General features: G+C 39.0%; 1 protein-coding gene across 1 annotated transcript; it reads left to right on the top strand.

Moving 5' to 3' along the window:
* Positions 1–641: 641 nt before the first annotated feature.
* GCK72_009394 (uncharacterized protein) lies at positions 642–1367 on the top strand (the record flags this gene model as incomplete). Its single annotated transcript, XM_003113229.2, has 3 exons — positions 642–653; positions 725–982; positions 1263–1367. The coding sequence occupies 3 exons, from the start codon at positions 642–644 to the stop codon at positions 1365–1367; spliced, it is 375 nt and encodes a 124-aa protein (XP_003113277.2).
* Positions 1368–12857: the final 11490 nt, after the last annotated feature.

The following is a 12857-nucleotide window of genomic DNA, read 5'->3' as shown; positions in this document are numbered from 1 at the left end:
ACCTATTTCTGATTGTTTTGCTAGTTGTGACTATGCACTTGATCATCGCAAACAGATGTTCGTGTGTTTTGATCATTTCTGAAACTAGACTTTTTCAACTCCTTCCTGTAAAATGCATTATACACGTCACGTCTTCTCCTAATAAAAGTGCGTATATCAAAGAAGAATACTACAAACATATGAGACAAGAAACTGGACGGAGATTCGAAATTAATCAGTTTGACATCCTCGTCCAATGCATTCTTTTTAGTTTGTGTCTTGATCGTGGAAAACATGAAAAATAAGAGAAGTCTCTGGTCAAAACACGAGATCAACTCAAGATCAACATGCATTTATTCAATGAATTATTATCGGTTAGGGATCGAAATCGAGTTGTTTAAAATTGAGAAATGTCTAATTGTTCCGTGTTTTGGTGTTGATCTGGAGTGATATGATATGATATTGGTACCTGTTGATTTATAGTTTCGGTTTACTTTCTTTTGTTGAAAAATAGGAATTCAGATCAAAACACTTCATGCGTAGATCACCCGACTTTATATTTCCTGTGCGCTCAAATTCCTTTCCGCTTCATTCGATTCAGTACACCTTCAACTTCTTCTTCTTCTTCTTCAACGTCTTTTTTCTCAATTCCTGCCCCAGACATGTCGATTAAAGTTCGTTTAAAGACCAAAATATCACTGATTTGGTACAATTAGAATCTCTTTCCTCATTATCTCGTTTGCAGATTCTTTTCGAACAAATCGAACAGTCAACTAATCATATTTTGAGTGATTGTGATCTACAATCTGTGACGATTCGAAGAGAAGAGCATGGGCAAAGAGATGAAGGAACAACTAACAAGAAGCCAGCAACAGTAAAGATTTTATATCGAGATGAAATTTGTGGAACTGATGTCGATACTGAAGATAAGTGTGTTGGGCCGAGTACTCTGAAAGTGAATGTGGCGACAAAATACGAATTTCAGAAATTGAATGCAACGCAGGTAAGCATCTGAAGAGAATTGATTGTTAGATATAACATATTCTGGAGCAAATACAAAATTATTTTGGGTAATTTAGAGTTTAATTGTATCGAAAAAATCTCATTCTCGCATTTCTTCATTCGATTTTTTTCCAAAGCTGATACAAATTTTATAATTTGAGTTACTATTGAAATCTACTGAAAAGATTGAAGCTACTGAAAAAACTATTATAGAACCTTTAGAAAATTGTAAATTGCAATTATCTCAACTTTTAACTCAATTCAGTTTATTATTTTTTCAGATCCATCGAGCAATAAACGATCCGAGACTCGGTGAATTCTTGGTCCGAGTGTACCCTCTACTCAAAGAAGAACTGGATAACTCGGATTTGTTCAATAAACTCTGAGCTTTCTCTCTTTAGGTTTACCACTTTTTATTATCCGCCAAATAAAACATCTTACACAAGAAGATTGAGGAAAAGAAAAGAAGAGAGCGAGGGAAAGGGGAGGTTGTTTTTTAGAAGCTATGAAGGGGAGAAAACATTCAAATTATACAAATCCAGGGATTCTTTCTCACCTCTTTCGCTCGGAAAAAGAGCTGAAAGAGAAGTGAAAAACGTGAGTAATACTTTTGATAACCTTATTATATTATGAAGTTTCGAGGAGATAATATAGAGATATTCATGGATTGGAGGAGTTGGGACAAAAAGCGGTTTCGGGAAAAAGGGGGAAATTCACAGGGGATTGAGGGAGAAAAGCGACTGGGGAGAGAGGAGTTCACCAATAAACTAACAGGTTTTCTTTTTTTTTGGCAATTTAAAAAGACACAGGAACAGATTGAAACAGGTTAGGAAAGGGAAAGGTATGGACAGCCATAACGTGGCAAGATTATTAAGGAAAAGGGAGGAAGAGAAAACGAGAATATCACTGAATGAAAATGGTAAGCTTAGGGAGATAATACATTAATGTGCTGGTCTTCAGTGGTCTCATCGAGCTCAATAGCGGTTTTTAGGGAGCGGAGCAGATGGAGAACGATGTTGAACGGCTCATGAGGATCAAGGTTTTGATGTCGTGGAATTGGGTTGCCGAGGTAGGCCGTCAGTTTTTGAATGTTTGTCTGGAAATTGTTTCGGTGAGAAATGTTTTCAAATATTGAAGAGAAATTATTTGCAAAATCGATGTGTCACCTACCTTCAAACAATTTAGAGACTCCCAGCTGGCTCTCGATATATTCTTTGCATTCTCTACAAATTCACTCAATGGAATATTGGATCCACTATGTTCCATTTCTCTCTCAGCTCTCACTGTCTTATCATCTAAAACCATCAATTCTTCAGCCATTGAATTGAAATCTTCTTCTTCGATCTTTTCTAATACATCAATAATTCCAAAAAGTTCATCTAAATCCAAATTGATCTCATCTTTCAGAATAGTAACAAGAATCGATTGTACAGATTGACCGGATGGAGTATTTGTTTGAAGAATTGAAATGATATGAGATACTGGAAATCCACTAACTGACAGACACTGACGATCATCGAAGAATCCAATGTTGAGAATCGCCAAAACGAGTTGCATCACGTTTCGGAGAGCCCGACTTTCTCCGAGAACTTTTACAGAAACTTCGAATTTGATTATGTTGTCTTTGAGTGATTCAATCTGTTCAGGATACATATGCATATGTTTCATTGTTTCCAGCTTCTCCTCAATATGATCAATCTTTGTGAGACCCAACAGGAATTCATCATTCGGATCTGTCAGATTTTCCATTTTTCGCAGCAACTGAGCGTCACTGTTGGTTGGAGCAATTTGAAGAAGAAGGTTTACAAGATTCAGATCGAGAACCTTGATATCCATTCGATGGATTGCAAACATCACTTCGAATAGCTGAACACTGACTCGTGACCGTACTTCTTCTACAGTAACCCGCATATCATCACTAAGTGAAAATGAAGAATATGTTCCAGTTGCATCAATCTTTCTTGCAATATTCTCTACATACAGTTCCATATTATTTCTGCAATCCGTGAAGATTGTTCCTTTCATTTGGAGATCATTCAGTATCGGCCACTCCATCACATTATCCATGTATTTTGGTTGAGCATTCTCTCCTGGTTTAATTGGTTGAAGAATTCTGTTTCCAGATGACGTGACACTAGGAGATGGCGACGTGGTAGAAGTGATAATGTTCTTGATGTCTTCAATTGGCATCGTGACTTGTGGAACATCCTTCTCCTCTTGCTGGAAATGTTTTCTTATCAAATGATCTGTGAAACATGCGTTATTACCTTGATCAGAAAGTTGTTGACATGCTTGTTGGCCGATAAAATTGAATTGTTGTTGTTGTTTGCCAGAACTGACGGGAAAATTGATTGAAGAGGGTTGAATCTGGAAAAGCTAAGTGGAAGACGAGAAGTGATTATCGTGCATACCTGAGACTCCTTAGTGGATGAAAAGCTACTTGTTGTTGTTGCTGCTGATGCTGTTGCAGTGTTGCCAACAGTTCATTCTGTGATACAGTATTCCTTCGCGATGGAATTGTAGACGCCTGGCTCCCTCGTCTGGCAGGTTGAGTTGGACTTGTTGGAGACTTTGGTGAAGTCCTTCCTTGCATAGGTCGTCCTCTTCCTCGAACTGAAAAATTAATAATTGAGCTCCCATTTTCCTACCGAATATATTACCATTCGGGAAGCACAACTTCATGAACTCCTCCACCTGCCCTGCATATTTATCCATATAACTGATGGGATCACCCGCTAATCCATGCAATGAAACCATATGACTCTTCACGTTGTTTTTTGAATATGTCGATGTGAAATCGCATGCAGGACACTGGAACATTGGTTTCGCAACGTGGCACTGTCGAATGTGGCAAGGAAGTTTTGATGAGTGAACGTCTTTTTGGCATATCACACAGAATTGAAATGTACATGGATAGGACTGAAAAGTTAGAGGGTTTTTAGATGATATTGGTGAAAAAGGAATACAAAAGTGGCTGACGAATAGCTTACCCTCTTCCTATCACTTCCTGAAGACGACGAATTTTGATTCGAATTTTGTTGTTGCTGTTGTTGTTGCTGTTGCTGCTGTTGCTGTTGTTGCTGGATTATATGTTGCTGCTGCTTCTGTTGATTATGAAATTGTACCATTGCTTGTTGTGCTTGAAATAATTGACTGAATTGGAGTAGAGCAAGATCTGGATTGAACAGCGGAGGGGTTGTTAGGGGTGGGGATTCCTGGAAAAAAGAAAAAGTTCAATGGTAGTTAAGTATAAAGATAAACGGAAAATCAGGACGGCTGACAGTCACAATAAATGCGTTGTAGATCAAAAAAAATTAGTCCCTCGCACTACATCTTGTATAGATGCACTACTACTTCGAGGCTACAATCTTAAATTCTGAAAAGTTCAAGTACAAGATTCTTATGTACGTATAATTTTAAAGACGATAAGAAATATTCTATGATCTTGTGATCCTCCCACGAACCCCTAAACGAGTAAAACTTAATCTTTGGATTAGTGGACCAACCTGAGTATAATCTGAGAAAGAACAGGAACATTGTTCATTGCTCACCTCGGATTAGTTTTTGATTCTTACCTGTTTTACAAGGGAATTCCCTGGAACTTGTGCTGCTGCAACTGCTCCATTCATCAAGTTCGTCAACATTTCCATTGAAGCATCTGATGCAGACGTATTCGTTGGAGACGTGGACGAGGAACAATCGTCTGCACGACCGGCTGTTGAAGCTGCTGACGGTTGACTGTTTGGAGGTAGAAGGCTTGGCGCCGTGGGCGCTGATGATGCCAACATCATGGCGTCGTGTCTGGAAATGGGAAATGAATGATTCTGAAGCAGACTGAATGACGGGATTGAGAAAAAGGGAAGGATTCAGAAGGAAGAAGTAAAAGAATCTGAATGACGAACATAGGGATCGGTTGGCTACAAATACAATCATTTTTGGAGTGATAAGATACATAAGTTATGAAAAATGTGAGTCAGAAAACTGAGAAGCTGAAACCGGTGATCGGTAGGATCAACGCTGTTTTCGAGTCTGTGACAATGCAACAACGCCGCCAAACGGCCATTAGAAGAGACACAAATGAGAAGTTTCGGGTTTTGGTAGGCCTACGAAAAGTGCCGTGGCGTCGGAGAAAAGAAGTCATTCTGCTAAGCTCCACGGAGCCTCTTCCTTTCAGGAAAACCGCAACTTTGTCTTGTTTCAAGTTACTCCCTTCTCAGTCCCTTATTTCTAAAAAGAAGGGCACATGATTTCGGGGTGCAAAAGTGTTGGGGAATCACTCAACTATAATCCAACTTCATTCGAACCCTCTATTGGTTCTAGTAATCCCTTAAATAGGCAGAGAATTTGCTCTTCTCAGCAAAAGAAGCTGTAGCCTGATGAGTTGGTATTTTCCAGAGCGACGACACAGGAACCTCGTGCTCAACTAAAACAACTTAAAGGGCTTCGTTCTTCAAATTAGGCGAGCAATTTGAAAACTGATAAACCAAACAAGTAACGAAAAATAATCCCGAAATTTCACAAATGCCTCATCGTTCCATTCGAGCGCTAAGGATTAGGAGTATTTTTCAATAAATTCAATATTTTCCACAGACAAACATGCTTGTCTAATCCCAAATAAAGGAAAAACTTGGGGAAAGAAACCCATTTTTGAGTCCGATAGTAAGCTCGTAAAGAGTAAAGGATTAAGCGGTGTGACTGGTGCCCCCTTATGATGGTCCCAACGTCTTCGGTGCCGCCGCGACGCCTTCTTTCCCCCTTCAATATCTCATTTGTCATATTCAATGTGTGTGCATGCGTGGCCAGCGGAAAGGCGTACTGCGAAACATGGGCTTACCGACGGATTACTACCATCTTGGGGTGTCATCGCACATGGGAAACCGAAAAGGGAAAGGTCCCTCGGCCCCGTCAAAAACAATGATGACCGACAGACGGAGTATGCGCCAAAAACATTTTTTCGTGTAGCGGTAATGAGATATTAAGATGGGAAGATAGGGGAAGATAGGGGAGGATGGAATAGAGAAAAAACGAAAATGATCATGAGGAGGAAGTGAAGCAGATAGGTCTTCGTTAAGAAGGAGATGTGGACCGAGTCTAAGCATTACAGTAGGACGGATCACCAAAGATATCAAACATTCAAAACGAGAATTCAAATAATTTGCCCAACCCTGATGTGGACTGGAATAGTTTGGATGAAAATTTAGTATAATATCAAAATGCATGTTGAGTTAAATCAATGCTAGTGGAGCACAACTTTTCGTTCGAATAGTTTTTTCAACTTGCCATTTCCTTGACATAAATGTATGAAGATGCCTTCGGGTTGACAAAACTTCACTCATTATCAGCTGATTGTTCTTTCAACAAAGATGAATTTTTTCAGAGTGGAAATATAATCATTCTTGAAATACACTGCTTACCAGGAAGTTTGCTGATCTAGACTGATTCAATCCGATCTCAAAATGAGTCACGACCCGAACAACCCGGAAACTTCAACAAAAAATGACTCAACGACCCGAAATACAGAACACAAAACACTCCGAAAACTTCTCATTTTGACTCAAATCACCACGTGTTTCTATCCAGATCCTCCTTCTTTATGAGAAGAGAGTCAATCCGAGATAATTCTAAAACCAGATCATCTATCCCATCACTCTCAAAAATTTCTTTTGAATTAATTCGCAGGTCAGCTCAATCCGACTCCAATTCCAGCTCACTTACGCAGTCGGCGCCTTCTTTATCCGATCCATAAGAAGGTGTGATCTAAAGTGTTTTCACAGAAATAAGATCTGGCCCGCATCGAAGATTCACCCTCACTTGGAAAAGAAAGAGAAGAAACCGGAGAGTGAGGGAGGATCATCTCCATCTCATTTCAGTAAAACGTTTGTTGATGACCTCGTTATCTCTGAGTAGGCATGAATTTCAGCCTACTGTATTTGACATTGTGCTTGTTTAGGTGGAGCTGGACTATAAAAGCTTTCTATATAGTCGGGGTCCTGGTACCTCAGCCCTTAATTTAAAGAATTGCACTGGAACTACGTACGAGTTTTCGAATAGCGGCTTCTCAAGTGATCAATTTAGGGTGAGATGATTCGAAATCGTTCTAGAACTTGCTGCCAGTTGATTGGTTCGCGTATCAGACGAGAAGATGGAGATTGATCTACATGGAAAGGGAAGACTACTGTAGCAGTAATGAAATCTGTGACCCAGTCTCTTTGCGAAATATGTAGATTTGTCCAGACAGTACAGAAATGCTTCCTCCTATTCAATTCATTGTACTTCATCCCTAAATCTACTGTCCATTCTGAATTCTACAGTATCCAAACTCCCTTCCATCTTTCTTCTCTCCCTCAACAGTAACTAGAATTTAGTAACCTATCGAGACTCCATCAACCCAGCTGTTCGCTCCACCCGAAAAGTAACATCTGCGTCTCCATCTTCTCACGAAAACCATATGACTCTCCGTGGAAACTTTTCCACCTGATAACGACGAAAACGACGCAGCAAAAATGAGGAAAATTGAAAATTGGCCGATGAAAAGGAGGGGTGATTAAAACTTGAATTGAACCTTTTCTGTGTCAAACAAATAATAATTTGTTGGCGTTTTTGTGTGTGTGGCGTTATCGACGACCCTTCGTCTTCCCGAAAGAAAAAAAGATTGTATGGAAAAAAGAGTAAGTAGGGTCGGGGTGTTGGTCATTGACAGAATGAGAGATTTTTGTGTGACTTGATGTCATTTCGAGCAACTTGTGCATTACAGGCACAAACATTTTCGAATAAAAATTAACAAGTCGTGATTGGAAAATTTCTAGAAATCAGGGAAAAAATATTGGAACGGATGAAGAATATGCGCCAAAAAGTTGAATGATGAAGCATCGACGCCTCGACGCCAATCCAGGGGCAAGACAGAGACTCCGCCCATTATTCCGACCGGGGCAAGGATAACGGGATTTCGGAAAACGGAGTGTGTCAAGAAAAAACAAGCAAATGAATAAGAATAAGAGAAGAAAAAGAGAGTATTCTGAATACTGTCAATACGTTGGATAAGGGGGCGGAGTCTAAGCATTACAGTAGGACGGATGAGAATGTGTAGTAGAGTTTGAAGGAAGAATGGGAGGTGTTCGTTTCAAAGAAAATGTTGGAGAAAGGTTTTGTGAGAAAAAGAAAAAGAAACGATATTTCAGAATCAATGAAAAAGAAATCGAGGCGCATGGAATAATCGAATAAAGTCAAAAAACTGTTGGTTCGAAAATATAGTTCGATGAAAAAATACGGGAAATATTTCAGGATTTTTTATTATTGGGGTAGTGCCACAATTCAGTAAACCAACATGAATTTCTGGAATCATAATTTGGTAGGATACCGAGAAATGACTTTCCCAGTTAATACACGTTTCCACCTTTTTGAAATCTTCCCGGCTCATCACCACCAAGTTCTAAAATGCCTCATTGGTTCTCTCGGAATGTTGCAAGACCCTCAATTTTCCTAACTTTTCATTTCAGTCTATTCTCGTGTCAGAACTTGTTTACTCGACACTCCCTATCATAAAACTATGTGCACTTTTATAGGTTCCGGAAACTTTAGTGGTAATTATGACCTGGCTGACTGATATGCTGAATAATACAAATCTTTGCTCTTCATTCATTTTTCGAGAACTTTCTTTCAAACTTTATCTGCAAAGAATACAAAAATAGGTGACAAAGCTTTTCGGTCACGCGGTATGATGACAACCTTCTTATCTCAATAAAAACCGTTCATCAAGAACTAAAAAGTGCGAGTGTCTCTAGAAAAAAGTTTCCATCTGGAATCGAGCCAACAAAAAGAACGTCATCAGTTTACAGATAAAAGTTGACAGTTGCGGAGAAATTTGGAAATGGGCAAACTTGGAAATGAGCGTATGACACACGCTCACTATTTTGTGATGCTCCTCTATCTTATGCTTCACTCCCGACACGAATAAGTACAATATTCGAGGAGGAGCCCCGAGAGAAAGTTGTGCAACAGATGTGGACTGTAAACAACTTATCAGAGAACTTAACAGTTGATCGGTTATGTTATCATCAGAAGGAGAAGGAAAGTTTGAAGACGCGAGAAGAATGCAACATACGGCATGGAAGATCGGAGAAAAGAGGAAGGAAGGGAGGGGTTCGAATTAATTATCAAGTTTTCAAGAGAATGTTTAGGGCTCGCTTTGAAATTGTGATTCGATCGGGGTATAGATTAAGGTTGTAAGGCTTTCGCCGAAACGGCCTTCAACGTATATTGTTACACATGTTACCACAATTATTCTTGTTCAAAAATTACTTATATCTTGTGCAAAACGAGGACTTGTCAGGACAACAAGGCTTCTGAGGTGTATCCTTGAAACTTATCGGACTTATTCAGGACAAGGACTAAGAAATACTGATGGTGCTCAGGGCTACACAAGGTGGTTTTAGTCTCAGTCTGGAAGCGAAATTCTTTATTTCTGATTTTAGTGTTTCAATTACTGTAGTGGTCAATTTTTAGGGGTTTTTACTATCATCTGATTAGAAAGTTTTTTAAAGTTACAATTATAACAAGTATCATATGATCAGGTCCAATGTTCGATGCGACTTCAATTTATTTCTCAGGTAAAAACTATGAGCAAAAGCGTGCTTGCTTTTTGCTGTCTTTGATGCGTTCAAATCCGTTTGAGATTTGGCTGTATGGATGAGCCCCGATTCGAAAACAGAGGAGACACGTTGTCAACGATATAGGATTTTGACAAAATTTAGCCATAATATGGCATGGGAGACACGTGGCGTCGAAAGAGGAGCACGAAAAAGCACGGAATAGATGAAACTGACAGTTTCAGAGTTACTGTTCCAGACATCTTTCTCTTTTTCTCCTCCTACTTCTCTTGTTTTTTTTGTTCTATTTGTTCAGATTTCTGGGTGAGGAGAGTCAATATACTACCATTTTTTTCTCGGCGCTTCTGTCCACATGGAAGAGAAAAAGAGAGCAACTTGGTACTGTTTTGAGGCCAAAGTGTCTCTGTGTGTTTTTAGTTAGGCTCCCCCTTCCGAATCTCTCTAAAATTAGAGCTGTTTTTGGGTAAATATAGATGAGAGAGAGACAGTTTTTTCCTAGAGTTCTTACTGTGTGTGCGCAAAAAATAGAACGTTGTTTTCTTTTTTTGTCTAAAAATGTTTCATTGTCTGAAATCTTTAGAAGTAAGGGATAAAAATAGAAAATAGAATTTAAAGTTATTAGAGAGAGTGAGCTAGAAAAATAGAAAGTCAGCATCCAAATAAATAATTTGGAGGTTCAGTTAACTCCAACCCTGGATCTGTTAATTGTGAATCCTCGGAGACTAGTGTTATCCAAAACTAATAACAAAAATTAGTTGACTTTTGGGTGTAGATTTAGTGTTGATAACAACACGGACAAATGGGAGACTAGATAGTTCTAAGCGTTCTCATGACTTTGAACTTCCTTGAAATGGCGAAAAACAGAGATTATGGAAAAGGTTAGTAGAGGTTCGTAACTTTAAAGAGTTTGTTTTCCGGTTTTCCTGGTTTTGTTTCCTAATATATGGATTGGAATATGAAATAACCTTCTAGAAGACGTTTGTCGATCTCAGAATAAACTTGCTTTCAAATTGTGAGTCTAAGTTTGTGTCGTGATGCTTTAAACTTTGTGTGAATTTAAGCATTCTCAAATTTTGACTTAAAAAAATAAACCAAACAAGGTTTAAATAATGTAATTAAGTTTGAGAACAAAACACTGCTAACAGTTCTGATACTTAAAGTTCTGAGAACAGTGAGATATGAATAATTATTTTTTCTTATTTTTTTATACCGATTATTCCTCTGTCTCTGACCCTTGAAAAATCCAGTTTCAGATTTCTGATCAGTGACCCTTTCGAAACGTTTAAAAGTACAACACCCTCTCTTCACCCTCTATTTATTTTTTCTGACCCCAATACATTCATTCTCCAAAAAACCGGAGAATAAGACCACGACGAGCAGTCAAATTCCGGAGATCAATGGCGGCTGATCTTCATCTTACACGTGCTCGCCAGGTCTTAGCACCAGCTAACCGGGCACATTGCGCCTATCTCATCTGCCACGTAGACATTCTGTTGATGACTATAAAATATGAAAATAGAGAGAAGAAGAAGTGAGCGAAGAAACTGAGAACCAACTAATTATATATATTTAGTACAGTATCCTATGTCTTCTTTGAATAAATATTCGACGCATGCCTCATTATCTTTTTATGATGAAGATGACCAACCAACAAGTATGATTACTAACGGATCTCAAGGCTATTCTCAAATAGTTACTGTAGACGGATTGGTAGAAAAAGAAAAAAAACGAAATGTACGAATTCGAGAAAAAAGAAAATCGCCGGGCGCCATGAGTCTCTTTCAAATGAAATGGGGAACATACAAGGGGGAGTTAGTTACATTGTACAATGTACTAGGCCCCTCTATACAATTCCATTTCCCTTTTTTTATCGCCAAGCAGCTCTTTTTTCCCTTTCTCGGACTTACAATGTGAACGGTGGATGCTTCAGTTTGACGTGCGTTTGGTGTGGTTCCTCGATTCGATCTGAAAAATTTGTGAGTTGTATTTTGTACAACTTGACGATCCAAAACGAATACGGAGTACAATTCGAAGGAAATTTTGGAGTCGCCGCGCGGGTCTCTGGGCACGTCAATATTAAATGGAAAATGATTACGAAGGAACGAGCTGTCAAAATAAGAGTGTAATTTGTAGTGAAACGAAAACCCAGGGATCGAATTTGATAGGGAGAAGATGTGAATTTTGAAAAACAAGGATAGGTGGTACCAGTCGGTTTTCCATCTCCCGTTCACTACAATGTACAAGTTATTCCAGAATTCAAAATGGAATTTCAGCTCTCAGCTATAAATGAATGCCAAGGGAACTGGCCATGTACCCCGTCCCTAAGCTAACTAAGCTACTAATAAGCTTCAAAAGGCCGCCTGTTTAGGATGAGTTTTTTTTGGAAAATAGAGATCATGCTTTGGCATTTCAGTGTGTTACTGTAGTCGTGGAGATATGGAAGCTTCCAAACTTCATCATAACAGGAAACCTGGGTCATACTTCTGATTCTTCGAATGTTAGATCTCCGAACTTCGTCAAAAAGTTGTCATTCAATTCGTCAGAAAAACCGAAAAGATGATGCCTAAAAGTGATCAAAAGTGGGTTGGCTGGATACAATACTAGACGCATGATTAACCAAAACGCAGTCAGAATTCTAGAACTCATGAAATTCTGAGGAATTCTGAATCTCTGAATCCAGACACACAGAATAGCTACAAACTTCTTGTCACGCTTTACTCGCTTATTTTGTCTCCGTCCTCTGCGGCTGCGTCACTTCTTCTTCTGACTAAGAAGATATCAAACTTGATAAAATAGAGAATACTTTGTAGGTACGAGTGATTGGGTGCTTGGATATGAGTGATTTCTTGAACTATTTAGGATTCTGGAGAGCAAGGGTTCTTGGGGAAGCTTAGAAGTCTAAAGTGGGAAAGAAGGTTTACGACAATGAAGAAATGCTTGAAAACTATGGTATCAGACATCTAAAAACTGAACCATTGCGTGCCGTGGTTCGTCTGTTTGGTCATGGTATACTTAATCGGATTTCTACTAATTTACAGTCTCATCCGTAAAATTTCAGATTTTGTAGAAGCACGCAAAAATTCTGTCGTTACCTGTAGCTTCCTTCCTCTCGAACACTTCCTACTCATCAGATACCCAACCCTTACTGACTCCTACACCCTTTTTACTGCTCATCAAGTTGGGCATACACCGTGAGAACCTCTACTGGTGCTCCTCCAAACGACCCTCCTCCCCACCTTCCCATTTCCCATAATATAATAGTTTCGAAAT

Source organism: Caenorhabditis remanei, chromosome III, assembly GCF_010183535.1.
Source record: "Caenorhabditis remanei strain PX506 chromosome III, whole genome shotgun sequence".
In the NCBI taxonomy this organism is placed as follows: domain Eukaryota; kingdom Metazoa; phylum Nematoda; class Chromadorea; order Rhabditida; family Rhabditidae; genus Caenorhabditis; species Caenorhabditis remanei.
This window is presented reverse-complemented; position numbering and strand designations above follow the sequence as displayed.